The 17,484-nt window shown below is 35.4% G+C and overlaps 2 protein-coding genes and 1 long non-coding RNA gene across 4 annotated transcripts; 1 reads left to right on the top strand and 2 right to left on the bottom strand.

Annotated features, from left to right (window-relative positions):
• Positions 1–634: 634 nt before the first annotated feature.
• Positions 635–9,149, bottom strand: LOC145901452 (ATP-dependent RNA helicase DHX58-like). Its single transcript, XM_082989142.1, has 24 exons — positions 9,007–9,149; positions 8,607–8,756; positions 8,421–8,540; positions 8,192–8,360; positions 7,882–8,039; positions 7,684–7,819; positions 7,466–7,623; positions 7,339–7,376; positions 6,926–7,013; positions 6,550–6,669; positions 6,249–6,374; positions 5,887–6,013; positions 5,451–5,582; positions 5,036–5,192; positions 4,649–4,814; positions 4,484–4,594; positions 4,111–4,259; positions 3,696–3,831; positions 3,146–3,364; positions 2,458–2,625; positions 1,923–2,077; positions 1,689–1,856; positions 1,497–1,630; positions 635–1,332 (listed from the first exon to the last, which is right to left on the bottom strand). Exons 2-24 carry the CDS (start codon positions 8,716–8,718, stop codon positions 1,119–1,121), a joined length of 3,261 nt encoding a protein of 1,086 aa, XP_082845268.1. The 5' UTR covers positions 8,719–8,756; positions 9,007–9,149; the 3' UTR covers positions 635–1,118.
• Positions 9,150–9,455: 306 nt separating this feature from the next.
• Positions 9,456–11,166, top strand: LOC145901496 (uncharacterized). Its single transcript, XR_014402529.1, has 3 exons — positions 9,456–9,571; positions 9,756–9,904; positions 11,059–11,166. It is a non-coding gene; the product is annotated as an uncharacterized LOC145901496 (long non-coding RNA).
• Positions 10,117–14,533, bottom strand: LOC145901460 (uncharacterized). Of its 2 annotated transcripts, XM_082989155.1 has the most exons (14): positions 14,418–14,533; positions 14,142–14,271; positions 13,684–13,803; positions 13,464–13,632; positions 13,101–13,258; positions 12,890–13,022; positions 12,679–12,836; positions 12,558–12,595; positions 12,267–12,348; positions 11,979–12,074; positions 11,721–11,840; positions 11,087–11,232; positions 10,686–10,827; positions 10,117–10,487 (listed from the first exon to the last, which is right to left on the bottom strand). In XM_082989155.1, the coding sequence occupies exons 2-14, from the start codon at positions 14,245–14,247 to the stop codon at positions 10,483–10,485; spliced, it is 1,473 nt and encodes a 490-aa protein (XP_082845281.1). In that variant the 5' UTR covers positions 14,248–14,271; positions 14,418–14,533; the 3' UTR covers positions 10,117–10,482. The 2 variants fall into 2 exon arrangements, with proteins under 2 accessions (XP_082845281.1, XP_082845282.1); XM_082989156.1 differs by lacking the exon at positions 14,418–14,533 and having other exon boundaries at positions 13,790–13,803; positions 14,142–14,244.
• Positions 14,534–17,484: the final 2,951 nt, after the last annotated feature.

Here is a 17,484-nt window from a genome sequence, read left to right as displayed (position 1 = left end):
CATGGAAGGAAATAGAATGTTCACCAGGCGCGTAATTCGTATTTTGTCCAGATTTACAAACAACAAGCAAGCCCTTTCCAACATGCATTTGGCCCAATTACATACTGAATACAAGTGCTGGGTCACTTTGGCTACTCAGCCTTTATCCGAACTGCTGGACCATGAAACCAAATATTTCGTTTTTTAACTGCTTTTAACTATGCTCCAACTGCAGTAACTTATTAAATCTCGTGACAAAGTTATTGCATGCGTTTCAATTAAATCGAATGTACCTGGAATCCCTTGCCGGTTTAGATTTACCACTTCAATAATCACAATTAACTCAAGCAAGATATAAGCGATTGACTCAAACGGAAACCTATTGTTGGAAGAACTTCTTAATTAACCACCAGCAATATATCGTTAAGCCACATGGCACACATTATGAGCGCTCCACAAATGAGTCTGCTGACACCCCTGGAGAAAATTGAGACAAACCAGACACCAAGAGATAAAAAGGTCCATTGTAAGGAAATGAACTAATGTTTCTTGTCAATCTAGTTTACAATATGGTAAAAACTCCTGAAAACTTTCAGTTCCACTGAAACGTATTTTTTTTCCTTTTACATTTGCCGCACACCGGTTTATTGTTGCTAGATGTCACTGAAGGCGGACAGTTTCATGGTTTTGGAGCTGTTGCCAAAGTTCCTGAATGATTTACACCTTATGTATCAATATGTAGATACGTGGAACTAAACATCACGACCAATACTAATTTATACGAAACAATTTGAAATATAAAGATATGGGATCACACACTTTGCGCCAGCAGCTGGAAATAAAGCTACGTTGCTTCTGGCTGTTTGATTACTTTTGGTATAAGAATTGAGCAATATTTTTTATTCATATGTTTTTAAAGCAGATAACCAAACAATTAAAACACGTTGAAGCCATATAGTAGTCTATATCACATTAGAAAACACACAATACATTGTAGCCACAAGAATGAATCGCTGTACAAGTGGAAACCAAAATCAAAAACGAAAGAACATAAATCACTTAAAAGTTACGTAGTCGATCGATGAAGTATGAAGGTAGTAATTACAATAACAATCATACATATTAAATACAAATACTAATCACTCGTAATTCATATCGTCTTCGATTTCGTTTTCGGACAAATCAAGAAGCTCCGTCATGTCCTCCTCAGACAACTCCTTCACATTAAAACACACTTCACCCCATTTGTCGTATGTCTCCCTTTCGCCCAGACTGTTTGTAAAGAGAAAACTGGTGACCTTGGGCACGGAGAGGGTAAGGTGTTTGTGCTTCATCCTATAACCGAGGTGGTTTCTACAAAAAGAATATAAAAAGTAACAGGTTCAGTGCACATATGTACGATTACATGCTAGTACAGTACACATAGGATTGTGAATTTTTTTTCGACTAGATTTGAGTGTCAATTAAGCTTTGTGCGCTGTATATTTTGAACAGAAAAGCTTTTCACTTTTATTCACCTGCAAAGTCTGTTGTCACAAAACATCTTCCCAGTAACAAAGTTGTCATCTGTTAGTTTTTTCCATTTCGTTTTGTCCTTCTCGATTTTAACGGCGGCACGGGCGACGAAATCAGGATCAACAATCACTCGATGCTACAAAACAAACGTCATAATGATCATTACGTCACTAATCATGAGGAAGCAACGTTACCTGCTTGTTGATGTGCCTCAGATAGTGAGAGGTTGTAGCTTTTTGTTTGCACCACAAGCAGAGAAGGTCATATTCTACGTCAGTTTTCTTCATCTTCAGTCGTTTGCCGGCTTTCATTTTGCGTTCAATGTCTCGGTTTTTCTTGGCCTTTCTTTGAATTTCCCGGATCTGAAAGTATTTTTTGTTCAGCCAGAGATTGCAAACGTTTTGTGTTTTTTTTTAGTTTTAGCCGACTTGTTTCTCCAAGTTATCGTGTTGCAAGCTTCGAATAGTGTTTAGCATTTCATCCGTCAATTCAACCCGAATCTTGTTTTCCCGCTCCTTGTGCACGTGACGGCTGTCGTCATAGGCAAGTGTGATCACTTTGCTGTTTTCGGCTCTGCCGCGACCTGCAGCGGACAACGAGGTTATTGACGCTCGACCAGAAGATGTCGCTATGATATTTTTCTATAGTATGCAGACATTTGAATCATGTGAAACGTGGGCGGGTGGTTGGCAGCATTAACCAAGCGCCCGACCCATATACCAAGAAGAAAACCTGATCAGGATACATGGCCAGGATATCCTGGGTTCAAATTCCGGTGTGGTAAACAAAAAATTATGCGAAATGCAGAAAAATGATTAAAACAAGCTTGGTTCAAATCCTGGTGTAATTGGGTAAAATGTTTACACATTCAATACTAAACACACAAGATACAACACACTTTTACTTAGAACATACAGGTCACAATAAAAATAAAAAAGGAACTGAGATAAGTACAAAATGTACCTTTTCTTTGTACATGTCCAACTTCATTCGTAGAATAATTATAGTTGATAATCAAGTTGCATGCTTTGATGTCAAGGCCCTCTTCAGCCACTGAAGTAGCAACAATCACCTTACATTTGCCTGTGCGGAATGCTTCTAAGGTGCTTTCCTGTTCTCGCTTTGTCATTCCTAACATTAAATATAATGAATTAATTTTTAACTCATTACACCTAACAGTCAGTTAGTCAGTCAGTTTATTTCCACGAATTGAATTAAAATAAATTAATGTACATATTTTGTGTACAGCGGGTGATGAGTGAATGATTTACTATGTTTGGTTCTACGTGACAATTCAGTATCAATCATCTCTATGTGTAATGTATGTGCTGGCAACAATATTTGTAAATATTAACGTAAATGTTTGTACATGTACTTTTATATGAGTACATCCTAATGGAGACTGCTGCATAGCAACCGAAACCTTGATATTTATCGAATTATTGCCAGAAGAGTCTTTTTTTGTTAACAATATGCCTTGCAACATCAGTTATGAAGAGAATTAAATATACAGCACGATTTTCAATTAATACAACTTTCACATTTCATACCAAACAAACAAATTTTGGGTAAAGGTAACATTAGGCTTTCTGACCGACACAAAAATCTAGCAATGTGAGTGGGTTCTGTTCACACAAAACATTATGATCACCTCCTTTTTCCCCACTAACTCCAGCGCCTGTCAGCAACTTCGGGTTTAGCTTATTCATGAGCATGTCTGCTTCTCCTAGGTAGGTAATTATCCCAGTTGCAATGCTTCTTGTCCTTACAAATATGATGCAGCGTGAGTCAGAATTTGATTGAAACTCATGTGTTAAAACTTTATGCAATGCTTGCAACAGTGCATTCACCTTTTGCAAGGGCTCCTTTTCTGTAAAAAGCAATTTTGTTCACACAAATATGTTTCAATGTTTTATACTCAGTAATGCAACACAGATAATGGTAACTAGAGAAAAAAAAGTACATCTCATTACAAAAACATTGCTTTGGTAATAAGATTAAGAAGGGATAGCTACCAAAAATCCTGGCTTTATGCAAAGTTCTTAAATATTACATTTATTTTGACGTTTTTTGTGAAAGGCGTCATGTATTTATGGATTATGACACCAATGGCACACTTGCTGAAGCATCACATTTAGTGTGTATTTCATTGGAATAAAATCTTGTTGGTAGTTACTTAATAAATACAACATTGTACTTACTAAATTGTTCATAAATGCTGTAAAGTGTTTCAAGTGTGGGATGCTCAGATCTAAACATATCCATGTGGTTGTAAAGAGTTTCCTCTGCATCTAAACTTCGAACATGATCATTCAGCACAAGGGCTGTGTTGTATGCCTTTGGAAATTATAAAAAGCACAGCTGTTAAAAAATATTGGTGTAAGAATATTTATCACAATCACAAAAACTACCAACAAAGTTATAAAAAAACATGAAACTGTATGTTAAGCTGATATGCCTTGCTATGACAACCTATAACCTATGGAAAAAAAAACTTCGCACTTAGTTTGTTTAAGCCATGATTTCCTTAGAAAAATATTATATTTTGCTATCTTAGAGTCATTTTGCAAATATTTCAACAGTTATCAGGGAATTACTGCCCTTAAAGATACTTACCAACAGGCATTTTGCATACATCATCAAGTTATAACTCAAATCACTGTCCTCTAATTTTTTGCTTCTATTTCCCAGAGTTATCACCCAGGCCTCATAGTCCTGACTCCCCTGAATAGCAGTGAGATCATACTTGATTTCATTCGCGAGATCTGCCAACATAACATGTGCACATAAGTACGAATAAAAACAACCAAACTTTAACTTTCTCTCTAATTCTTGAATGAAACAGATCAAATCAATTTCATTTTACAAAACCTTTTTATATTCCTCAGATTTGTCTGAGAAAGGTCTACAGAAAAAATATATATATACAAAAATTCCACATAAGTTTACTGCCGTAATTTTTTCATTAAAGTAAAATAAAGATTGCTACGATTTTGATTTGCAGTAATCGTTTCCTCCACTAATGTTTGAGTTGCATCCATTGATTTGCAGATGCTCTCACGAAAGTCATCATCTTTTTCCCGTACAACAACAGAAATTACTGTAAAAGATTAAGAGTGTTAGGGTGTTTTACTAATTATTAATACAAACTTACAGTCTTCTGCATCATTTCTAAATGCCTGCAGGTTTTGAAGTGATTCCTTCACACAGGTTGGTGCCACCGTTACATCAAGGTTAGCCATTAATACTTTTATGTTCTCTTCAGCGTCAGACATTTTTTTTGCTTTACCTATGCCTGGTGAGGCGGTCAAACCAACAATCTTGAAACAAAAATAACATATCCCTGTTTCACCACAAATGCAAAAAAAACAGCAGAAAAATAAGTTTCTTTTTCATAGTAGTCATGAAATGTCAATGCAGCACAAACGTTAATTCCCTTAAACCATGCAACAAAGATGACATCTATCTGGACATGCATGGAGACAAGGTGTGTAGTGGCAAAGCAAAAGACCGCAATATCATTACAGCACATTTTGTGTACCTGTGGAAGCCTGGGCTTGCTTTTCCCTGGTTTTGGAGAACTGAGTCTTTCATCAAGGTAAATTTTCATGATGTTGTTGTAAGGGTCATTTTTTACAGTGTGATGGCACTCGTCAATGACAAGCAGTGTGAAGTCACTTATTTTTACAAGTTTCCCCCTTTGCAACACAGAGTAAACATCTAGTATTGTGAAAAACTTAATATAATAAAGACAAGTAGTTAAATTGCATAATCTACAAGACTTGAGTAGACCCTGTCTGCAGCTTTAAATTATTATGACTTTTTTGCACATATCTACAAGACTTTTACAAATAGTTTTTTGGACATGCAAGACTACAAGTTAAAGTGTGAACAAGAAAATGCCCAATTAAGACTTAAAGCAACCTAAAGATATTATGAGACATATAGGAACTCACTTCAGTAAGTCAAGTAGAATTTGTGGAGTCATGAAAGCAATTTTATTTCGCTCCAGCGAAATGTGCACGGGAACACGACTGCTAGTCTCACCAGTCACTCTCAAAAGCAAATTTTCTTTATCACCCAAAAACCTATAGTTACGGCATGTTTTAAAAAATCACACAGCAATTGAAACTTCCACTGTTATATTTAATGTATAGAATAAGTAAACGTTTATGTCAGAAAAAGTTTTTTGACCTTGTTGTAAAGTCTTAGACAAATCTTTACCTGACCTATTAAGTTTATTTCCATTATACCGCAAAACCCATTTGTAAAAGAATGCAACACATAGCATACAGACCTAATCAAATATAATAAAAGTTATAAGATTGTTCAAGAACATATATTTGCCAAGTTAAAATATTTTGCATGGAAACCAAGCCAAAACCGTCTAACCTTTTGAACAATTCATGTTGTTGGTTGACAAGAGGCACTCTTGGAATAAGAAACACAACTTTTGAATCTTTATTGTTCTTAATGTGCTCTTCGCATATTTTTAGGGCCACAAAAGTTTTGCCGCTACCTGAAATCAATAACAATTATATGCCAGAAGGTCTATTGCAAAGATTTGCTGAATTTAAAGATTCAAAAATCAAAATCACACAGAGGCAAGCTTGAATTAGTGATCCAAAAAAGCCATCAAACAAAATATACATATCAAAACAAACTAAATAAACTTAAAACAGTTTCTATGTGTTAAAACAACAATTATTGACACTAAACATCCTTAAACATTGTGGTTTGATAATATGTGTCACCTGTTGGTGCAACTATCATGCTATTTTTGCCATTTAGGGCAGGTTGGGCTAATTCCATTTGGTAATCACGAAGTTGTAGATGCTCCAAAGTGCTTTCTTGTTTGGAAGAATTGCCCAAGGGTTTTGCTAAAATTTACATTACTATTATGCAGTAGTTTAAAGCCCACACACATCATCAATTGCAAGGGTATTCTGACAGAGCTACACTTTTACGCATGTTCTTTTTATTAAGCTTTTCTATTTTACTGGAACAAAATAAGCTATAGATTGTTGCAAAAGAGCTAAAAAATATAGATGACACCTGTAGTATTCCCTTCTTCTGTATTGATCTGGGGCTTATCAAAGTCATTCAAAAAACTTGGCGGTTCTTCAGCGTCATGAACAATTACTTTTTCAGACATTCCAACTGTCAAAAACGTGCCTAAAAATAATTGTAATGCTAAGAGGAGTACATACTTACAACTTTAAGCATGGCAGAGTCCTGCCTTGATATACATTCTGTATGACTTTTCATACATTCACTTTTTGATTGTTATACTTTTTGGCATGTTACTGGTATAGTCTAAACTAATGTCTGTACATTACATTATTTCTAACAAAAGTCAACAGTTCCAACATTTGCCATAATATTTAGTCCCATTTAATTTTAATAATTTAGAACTTTGCTTCCCTCCAACCTGGTTCTGGAGCTGCATTGACATCAACATCTACTTCTTCCATGATAACTGATTCCTCTGTTTGCCAAACATCATCTTCCATTCTCCTCTTCATAGATGAAAAAAAGTGAACCAAGTTAAGGAAACCCAATAACTGATAGTCATGTTTTTTTTAAAAAAAACAGACTTTAAAAAAAAATAAATAAAGTAAGGTTTTGTTCATGTCACATGAAAAAAAATGAAATACTGAACAACAAAAAGCGAAATGTTTTTCTATTTGTGGCTTGGTTATATTTTAAATAAAAGATATACAAAAAAATATTTGTCCTCAATGTACATGTAATTATTTAGCATTACAAATTCACATTCTTCCATTATTGGCAATTCCATATTCAGTTATTAACAGTATGAAATGACTATGTAGGTATACTCACATTATCACCTGATGTATTTTCATCTTCATCATTACAGTCTAAATAAAATGTTTTGTAATTAATCTGCTGTAGTCACCAATGCACCATTTAATAGTTTCTGGAACAAAACTTTAAGGGAACTACTTACCTCTTTCTAAATCAGAAGCTAACTCACTGTAGTCATGTATATCGCACTCTTCTAATGCAGTAACAAATAGTTTAAACCATAGTGATTCAGTGCAAGCCAGAAAATCCAGAAACATATTCACTCTTTCCTGCCGTGTGCTGCAATGCTCAATATCATTCCTAAATAGAGAAACATAACATGTTTATGTTGAAGACAGTCCTGTATTACAGGTTTACTACCATTGGCATTCATCCATAGTGAAGTGTTTTCGTAAATCTAAGGGTTCAAAATCATTATGAATTCGCCTTGAATGTGTACACAACCTCCCCAACATTTTTACATTTAGTGCTGCTTCTGATGGAGTAAAGCTACCATCTATATTTTGGTCCAATTAATATTTTCTTAAGATTATCATGTGGCTCTTAAAATATTTTTACCGCTTCCTTCCATAAGACTAACAAGATGGGAGCAGCTTCCACATTCACCACTTCTCAAAGCAATCATTAAATTTTTAATTGAATCATCATTTTTTAATACATAATACAACATCATTGCAGTTTGGCTTATGGAACCTTTTTCCCCTAATACTCTTTGCCTGTGGAAGTTTTGATGTTAGGAATGTCAATGTGACATTTTTGTAAGCTCTAGTATCACCACTTTTAGGAATATTCTAACATGTTCAAAACTTTTCTGCGTTTTTAAAAAAACAATTATAAATACATCTTATTCCATACAAGCACAACCAACCGTGTATGGTCATCCAAAATATTTGGAAATTTATTTAAAATAGCCACAGGATCCAATTTGTTTACTATCTCCGAGTAAAACACTTCAATGTGATATTTTGTCCTTTTCAAATTCTCAGTTTGTTGCTTTTTCTTCCCCTCCATCAAATTCACCAAATGTTCCAAACCACCTGTAAATTTTTTTCATGTACTACAAAACTTCAAAACTTCTGAAAACAATTATTTCCAACATTGTAACAAAGCAGTGCGGAAACTAGCATAGCATCCTTGATTATTGCGTCTTAACATCAATTCAATCATGACCCTTGACTTGTCTGCATCATTTGAGTTCACCACTTGGTTGTGGTCATCTTTAAAATAATTGTGCATTATCCCTGGACATCAAAAAAAAATTGTCATGTAATTTAAAAAATCACCTTCATAAATCATTCCATCTTTTTTCAAACTTTGTGCAATCATATTACAATGGTGCGCTGGAATGTCATTGCACAAAGGTTGTTTAAAAAGGCTTATCATTGATGCAGTCATTCTGGAATTTTCTGCTATAATTTGAAACCAATATTTTCCTGAACCAAAAAATAATACAGTGTTTATTTCCAGCATTGTCCATCATGTAGGGTACAAGAATGAAAAGTTTGCATAATAATGCACAGTATCAACGGTTGTTCTTTAGACCAAAAAACGAATTTTAATGTAAAACTTAACAACATCGGATTCTACATCAAGTCACTGTAAGAAGTCATCTAGCATATATTTTATGAATTTTATTGCTAAAGGCAAATATGTGCAATTTAAAACAATGAACCTAAAACTTACTGAAAACCAGTGTTAGTTCCCTTAAAGGCAGATGTTTGTAACTGAAAATTTAATTCCTAGCAAGTCGTTAGTGGCATTATTTTTTCCAGTAACTTTATAGCATATGAAACGCCTACAAAGAATTATTTTGTCTACATCGAGGCAAGACATATACCTGGGCGAGAAAATAGTTACTCACGCGGGAAATCCCCTTCGGGTAAGTGAAATGAACCGTATCAAATAAACGTAGCAATGTTTCATGCAAAGGATCTGCCTTTGGGTTGAGAAAACGTAAAAATTACTGTTCGATATAAGCAAAATAAATACCAGCGACATACGTGTACCATTACTACTATAAGTGCCTCACAACAACATCCATGGTTAATCCTTGCAAATGTATTGCTTAAGTTCCAGCTCATCGGTATCTATAGCAACATCGAAACAATATAAAAATCTTTATTCTTAGTATAGAGACAATGAATGCTACACAAAACACCACATGAATTCACCATAACGTAAACACACATGTAAATGTAGAGGCTGTGAAGTAATTTCAACAGGGGAGACCGTGGATACCTCGGAACAGGTATTTTACGTCACAATTAGGTGTTGTTAAACTTTATTTCAAAAGCTTTAGGTCTTCATCACAAGTTAATAGGATAGAACATTATTGTCGAAAATGTCAATGGCAGTGAAACCAATTATTGTATGTGTAGGGTTATAGGCCTATATCAAAAATTAAAATATAAATGTCCTTGTGTCAAACGCAGGTTATAATTGTTGGTTGATTGCGTGTTCAACTGCATATTCTTGGATGGGCCAATGATGATTTTGCTTTACGTAAAAAAAAAACGGCTACATTTTTGTATTTTATGTCGTCACGTAATCGGGGACACTTCGGACGTTATGGCAAGAAATGGTGAGTTTTTGCCTTGTTAGTTTCACGTCTTTCGTCTTACTTTTTTTATATAACCTACTAAATTACTTCTTTTTACGAACATAACTGACGGTTTTATAGCATGTTTGATTTGAGGAACCACTTAAATGGTCTTTTTAAATCCGGACTAAAGTCGTCCACTTAAAATGTCTTACAATTTTTTGTCATCAATGAGTTTCAACCCAAAATACAACCCAGAGCAAATTTTTTTATTAAATTTTTCATAATATTTACATGCTGAATAAGATTTAAAATGAAATTGTAAAGTATGAAAGAAAGAACAATAACATCGGTAAAAGTGAAAAAAAGTTTTTTTGTCACAAATCTATCAATTTTTTTATTTTTCCTTTTTTTCGAAAATGGATTTTGCGTTCAAAACAACTCATTTTTGTGTGTTTTTGTTACATATTCATCATGCATGAAATATAAATTTGCTAAAAATGTAAAATATAAAACAAACCTGAACCATCTGACACACTACTAAATAATAAAAAGCGTCGCTTTTTTGGAAGTAAGAAAAAATGAAGAAATAGAGGCTGGAATGCTGAAGGCAATGTGTGTTATTCTGTAAACAAAATAAAAAAGACTAAAATTTTAAGCATCATACACTAACAATTCAGATGAATCTGCAGTTTTCCGGTCGGAGAGAGTTTTTTTTTCATTTCCAGTGTTTGAAAATAAAATTTATTATTTACCATTTTAAAATTCATTTCTACTCATATGTATTGTGTTACAATAAATATTATTAAACCAGCCAACAAACCTGGCAGAAGTTGCAGGGCATCGGGGTTAAAAGTCCATTGGCAGTCACGTGGTTTTGTCATTCCCATGTCTAACGGCCTGTATTGTACTTTGATGTCATTTTTGTTTGTGATGCATTGTACATGACCTTTTCTACCGATCAGCTGTGAGAAAAATAGAAAATAATTCTTTGGTGTGACTAGTTGCTTATGCCCTTAACATGAGCTGTTACATTCTTGGTTTAAGTAGCAAAGATAGTGCACAATTCAAACTACCATAAACTAAACTTTCATTTAAATACTCACTAAATTATCAAATACACTTCTGAGGAATTTCTGGTAACAATCAAAGTGTACAAATGATACTTCATTTTGGTTATGTTGGTTTTGTTACAGACAGTAGTTAATCATGATACCATCACACCTTCTCCATGTTACTCCTCCATCCTCCATGACCTGCTTGTAGATTCTTCAGGGTTTCTAATGGCAAATAAACCATTACAGGGTCACCCACTTTGAAGTGTCTCTTTGCCCTCTGCTGTGTGCCATCAGTGTTCATCCAAGATGCACCTGACACAGAAATCATGGCATTTATTTATACCTAATGAAGTGAGAGATGAGCCTTATAAATAAAAGTCAGTCTTTGTAAAAAGTGCAAAACCAGGATAATTTAGTTTATTGGCGCAAGACTGATAAAGCACATTTCATAATCTGACAAAAAAGGTAATTAAAATACTACAAAGTAAACTGGGAGAAAATGAAGTTTTAGATTAAGTAGTGATGGCAGCACTGAATGCCTTAAAGCTGAGAGGTTAATGTAGTACAATGTTGAATTTTAAAAGTTAAGTTGTTGAAGCTAAATTAACTTATATACTTATTCTAAAATACTCAAAAACCAAATCATATTTCAAATGCAAATCTGTATTGTCAGTGAATTGTGATAATACTTATCATATATTCCCCAAGGAAAAACAATCTTTGGGCCACATATGATTGTAAGATAAACTTTTTAATTTATCTTTTTTACCTTGACGTCTAAGTTAAAATAAAAAATTCACCTGTTGAACTTTGTTCTATGCCATTTTTCATATTAGAAACAGGTGGAGCTATCTTCCTTTGATGACATAGGTCATAAGGAGTCTCAGATTTTTTTGGCATTGAATTGCCAGAGGTGCATGCTGCAAAAAATAGAAAAAAAAACAATCATAGATTGCCTATTTTGGTCACTAAATTACACAACACAATCTGTGTACATTAAACATACAACCACAACTTAACATCAATCAAACTATCTCAAATAATGATAAAAATGACACCTGTTTGATGTCCATAGTGTGCTTTGGCCTGGGGTTTTTTAAAGTCATTAAGAAAGCTCTGTGATTCTTTGAAGTCATGCTTAATTATTTCCTCCACTAAATACAAACAAATTAAAACTTAATGCTTTGGTTTGCAGTTTCCATGTGAATAGCATTCAGCTATCTGCAAATGTAACTACAATATTTCTGAGAAAAAAAGAAAATAAACAATCCATTATCAACTTGCACAAACAAATCTTCTTCGCATGAAACTTTTAACTGCATCACATAAAAAAATTGTACTCTGACCTGGAACATCATTAACATCAACATCTGCATCTTCCATTATCACAGACTCATCTGTTTCCCAAACATCCATTTCCATTCTTCTCTGAAAAGTCAGTTCAAAATCTTAACAAGTTAATGCTAGTTAATTATCATGAGATTAGGTTAATTTTTTCACAATTGGCTATTTTCCCAACTACAAGATCAATAGTATTGCAATGAAAAAGGCAACAATTTTGAGTAAAATATAAAAAAAACACATAAACAGACAATGATTCTATGTCATTTGTAGCTTATGATTCCACATATGCTTACATATTCTTCTGGTGTGGTTGGATCCTCATCACTGCCAGCTTTGATAAAATTAAAAAAGTTACACAGCATACTATACAAAAGCAAGATAATTCTTGTTACAATTTCAGAAATAGAGAGTTACCTGAAGCTAAATCACAAGCTAAATCATGATATTGTGGTTTATTGCATTCTTCTAATGCTGTGATTAAGTGCTTTAACCATTTTGCATTTGTGGATGCCAAAATTTGTAAAAACTTGTTTACTTGTTCCTCTTGTGTTCTACACATTTCAATAGAATTCCTGAACCACACAATGTCATAAACTTAGTTTAATACAAAAACATTTTGACTTACCATTGATATTCATCCATGGTGAAATGTGCTCGCAAATCTAACGGTTTAAGAACTTTACGAATTCGCCCTGAATGCGTGCACAATTTCCCCAATAAAGTTAAATTATTGTTTTCTTCTGATTGGGTAAACTCATCTAAACAAAAATAGCAAATCTGTTACAGACATGTTCCAATTTCCCAAAGTTACTCTGTTACAGATGTTTTTTCATTACCACTTCCTTCAATAAGGCGAACAAGATCATTGCAACTTCCACATTCTCCACTTCTTAAAGCACACAATAATTTTTTGATGGCTGCATTGTCTTTTAACACATAATACAACATCATATCTGTTTGACTTATAGAACCTATTTGTCCCATAACTCTTTGTCTGGATTGCAGAAGATGATTAAGAATTAGAAAACCTCAAGCTGCTTGAAATTGAACAAACTGGTGAATATTATTGTTTGAAAAAAACAGTGGTTAATGCCAAGCATAAATGTCAATTATATTGACTGATTTATAATAGAAGATTAAATTGTAAACATTAAATTCATTTTATCATATTGCCTTGCAACAAAGTAGAATTAACTAACCTTGTATGGTCATCCAAAATATTTGGGAATTTTGTCAAAATCTCACGAGCATTTAATTTGTTTACTATTTCAAAATAAAACAACTCTATGGAATATTTCGCCATTTCAAAAATCTCAGATTCTGCCTTACAGTTTCCCTCCATCAAATCCACCAGATGTTTCAAACCATCTGCAAGAAATGACAATTTATGAAAAGTTTTCAGATACCACAATTTCCTACTTTGTAACAGAGCGGCGCGGAAGCTAGGGTAACATCCAGGAATATTTCGAATCAAAATCATTTCAATCAGGGTCCTGGGCTTTTGTGCATCACTCAAATTCCTCACCTGATTGTAGTTTTCTGTAAAGCAATGACACTGTTACTTGATTGCAGTAAACCTGTATTGATTAAAATTAGAATGGTAAAAGACAAAAGTAATAGAAACCACACTGGATCAGTGAACCAAGCTACCCTAGCAGACTGTCAATTAATAACCATAGTGAGAGTTTCTGTGGAAAACTGAAGATGTCTAAAGCTGCACTGTTTTTTTAAACATATATAGGGGTGCCTGCTTAATCAATATTTTCAGCTTTATGCAGAAACTGGAATGGTTTAATAATATTTATGTTTATAATTGTTCTGCTTATCTTCTATGTACAAAGGAAGGGAATCCAGAAACGTTTTGAAGAATGTAATACCTTCGGAAATGATTCCATCTTGTTTCAAATGATGTGCAATCATTGAGCAATGATGTGGTGGAATATCATTGCACAACTTACGCTTGCAACATCTAATCCATTCCATATCAAGTCCACTGATGATGCAATTCTGCAGGAATAATTGGAACATGTAAAAAAAATATTTTCCTTGCGTGTTTTGTTCCCAAATATTCACAACACTTCGAAACTACCTCAATATTCCCACAAATTACTGTTTAAACAAACAAATAAATATAAAAAGTGGGAATTACGTACATAATTTCTTCATTAATTTATCTTTTGTGGTGTTCCGGGTAGATTTCTTTGAAATACCAGAGTTTATTTCCTTAAACCTCACTTGCACAAATTTGCTTCTTGTTGAGAGTACGCTTTAAACGCCAAAGATAACTATTTTAAAGTGCTTTTGGTAAATCAAATCTCACAGAAATAGACTGTTTTTTAACATAAAATTCCAAACTATTAATACAATTAGCTACGTCTACATTAAAACCTATATACAATGAGATAAAATAATTCTAAAAAATACTTTATCAAGGATCACACTTTGGAATTTAAATTATGGTGTTTTTGACGTTAAGGCGAGAAAATGATTACTACTTGGGGAAAGCCCCTTGTGGGAACACAAAATCACCGAACCGTGTCACAATAAACATAATGTGTTTTAATTTTGTCATAGTGTAACTTTATGGTATCAAAGAGCATCCCAATTTAACGTATGCATGGATTTATAACTTCTTCTCCGCCTACTCTGGATGCATTTGTGGTTTTGATTGGAATATTCAGCTTACGTGAAACACAAATGTAAAAGGAAAATGACGTAATACCTCTACAAAGAACGCCACGCAACATTCATGGCTCGTCTTTCATGTTTCTGCATTGCGTTCTTTTTTTGTACGCTTCCTCAGGGAATGGTGCAACTTCATCCGAAAAGGGAACCTGTTGTATTTTCGAATAGCACAAAATAATAGAATGAGTGTAAGTACAGGGAGACCTGCCTTTATAGCAGGAACTTCAATTAACATTCCGGCACTGGAATTCTGCGACTGCAATTTAACGCAGGGTACGAAATAAACACAGAGTGCGAAATGAGTATTCTGTTGCGTACCACAACACCTCCCCAATAAAACACAAAACAGCGCAATGCACAAAAACACACACAATTTTAACAACAAAATTGTTGCGGCGGTTTACGACGTCTAGAGGACCGTCGTGGATTACCCGGGCCATACTCGGGTGTATCTGAGGATGAAAATTGCGAACCTCATCTTCAACATTACTGCCGTCACGTATCGATGTTGGAAGTTCTCCGGGATCGTCGTCTTCATCCGAAGCATGCCGTGGACGCAATTGCTCAATGTGGCGACGCCATACTTGTCCGCTTGGCATCACTTTCACGGTAACAGATCGGTTGCCGTGAATTTCCATAATTACAGCTGGAACCCAACGTGGTGCACGGTCATGTCTTGGGCCATAATACAATGCGTAGCATGGCATCCCTACTTTGTACGCAGTCCGTGCACTGCGACGGTTCTTCGAGTTCGCGGCTGAAGTTTCTCTCGACAATTTTCCCTGAGCAATATGAGGGGGTGAAGGTATAAGCGCGTCAATCTTCGTACGCATTTGCCGATTGTTGAGAAGCTGACTTGGCGAATAACCATTCCCAGTCGGCGTCCTTCTGTACTGCATGAGAAATTCCATGATTGCTTGTTTTGGAGGCTTCACAGACTTTTTTAATGCCTGTTTAAAAGTCTGAACTAGACGTTCAGCTGCTACATTTGTCGCTGGGCGGTATGGAGCTCCGGTGAGGTGAACTATTCCTCTCTCCTTGCAAAAGTTTCTGAATTCGTCAGAGGTGAATGTCGGGGCGTTGTCAGTGACTAGTGTATGGGGATAACCAAAATGAGAAAAGTCTTTCTCCAAAAGATCCGCAGTAGCTTTTGCTGTGATAGACTGTGTAGCGTGGATGCATGGATACTTTGAGTAATTGTCAACCATAACGAGCCAATTGTGACCCATAAAGTTAATGGCATGATCCACATGTAGTCGACACCAAGGTTTTTCGGGTAAGACCCAAGGATGCAACAAGGCTTCGGATGGAGCATTTTGATGCTCGGCACAGTTGTGGCATTTGCGACACATGTCCATGATGTCCTTGTCGATATTTGGCCAGTATACAGCTGTTCTAGCTAGTTGTTTCATCTTTTGCATTCCCAAGTGACTTTGATGCAACAACTTGAGAACTTCAGGTTGAAGTTTTGCAGGTATCACAACTCTGCAGCCGTACAGTAAGCAACCATGCCTGATGCTAAGGGAGTCCGCAATCTGACTGTAACGATTGAGCGAACTTTGCTTGTCAAAACGTTTATTTGGCCAACCTTCTTGAGTATACCTCATGACCTCCGACAGAATCCGGTCTTTTGCCGTTTCTTTTATAATAGCTGTCGCGTCTGCGGGCTTCACTTGATTACTCAACACATACCGTATCCGTATCAACGGCGGTTTCCTCCTCATCAAATGTAAGATCCTTTCCAGATGAAAGACGACTAAGAGCGTCGGCATTGTTAATGTCGGAAGTTTTTCTGTACTCAATATCGTCAGAGAATTGGTTGAGTAGTAGCGCCCATCTTGCCAAACGATTTGCTGCGAGCGTTGGAACAGCTTTCGTCGGTCCGAAAATCGACAACAGAGGTTTGTGGTCAGTCACCAAAATAAATTTTCGACCGAAAAGAAACTGAAAAAACTTGCGAATAGCAAACACAATTGCCAAAGTTTCCTTCTGGATCTGGCTGTACCTCCTCTGGCATTCAGTCAGTGTTTTTGAAATATTTGCAATGGGTCTTTCGCTTCCATCTGCGAAGAGAAGAAATAAAACTGCACCAATTCCTACACTGGATGCATCACATGCTATTCCAATCGGAAGGCTTGGATCAAAATGTGTGAGAACATTGTCTGATGAAAGAAGATGTTTCAATTGCTTGAAAGCTTCTTGTTCTTTCTTCTGCCACCTCCAAGTAACTGCCTTTTTCGTTTAGCCTTGGCAATCCCCTTCATGGTGAGCAGATGCCCAAGGTATTCGACGCTTTGCTGAGCGAACTTGCATTTCTCCAACCGGCAACGTAGACCCTTTTCATCAAGACGTTGAAGCAAACGACGCAAATTCAGCAAATGATCTTCCTTAGAAGAGCCACTGACGAGGATGTCATCCAAAAATACCGCTACACCCGGTAAATCATGTGTGATGTCGTTTATCAGCTTTTGGAAGTAACCTGGTGCCGATGAAATTCCGAATGGCAGAACATTTTGAAGAAAAGCACCTCGATGA

Source organism: Ascidia mentula, chromosome 5, assembly GCF_947561715.1.
Source record: "Ascidia mentula chromosome 5, kaAscMent1.1, whole genome shotgun sequence".
Classification (NCBI taxonomy): Eukaryota; Metazoa; Chordata; class Ascidiacea; order Phlebobranchia; family Ascidiidae; genus Ascidia; species Ascidia mentula.
This window is presented reverse-complemented; position numbering and strand designations above follow the sequence as displayed.

Excerpts from the sequence above, each read along its gene's own strand:
- LOC145901460 (XM_082989155.1), bottom strand. The coding sequence starts at position 14,247 with ATGGAATGGATTAGATGTTGCAAGCGTAAGTTGTGCAATGATATTCCA. Across the intron at positions 13,259-13,463 it reads ATTTTGGATGACCATACAAG|ACAAAGAGTTATGGGACAAA; the intron begins GTTAGTTAATTC and ends TCTGCAATCCAG. Across the intron at positions 10,828-11,086 it reads GGAGGAGTAACATGGAGAAG|CTGATCGGTAGAAAAGGTCA; the intron begins GTGTGATGGTAT and ends TTTTTCTCACAG.
- LOC145901452 (XM_082989142.1), bottom strand. The coding sequence starts at position 8,718 with ATGACTGCATCAATGATAAGCCTTTTTAAACAACCTTTGTGCAATGAC. Across the intron at positions 4,260-4,483 it reads GATTACTGCAAATCAAAATC|ATCTCGCGAATGAAATCAAG; the intron begins GTAGCAATCTTT and ends TTATGTTGGCAG. Across the intron at positions 3,365-3,695 it reads CAGCATTTATGAACAATTTA|AAAAGGAGCCCTTGCAAAAG; the intron begins GTAAGTACAATG and ends TGCTTTTTACAG.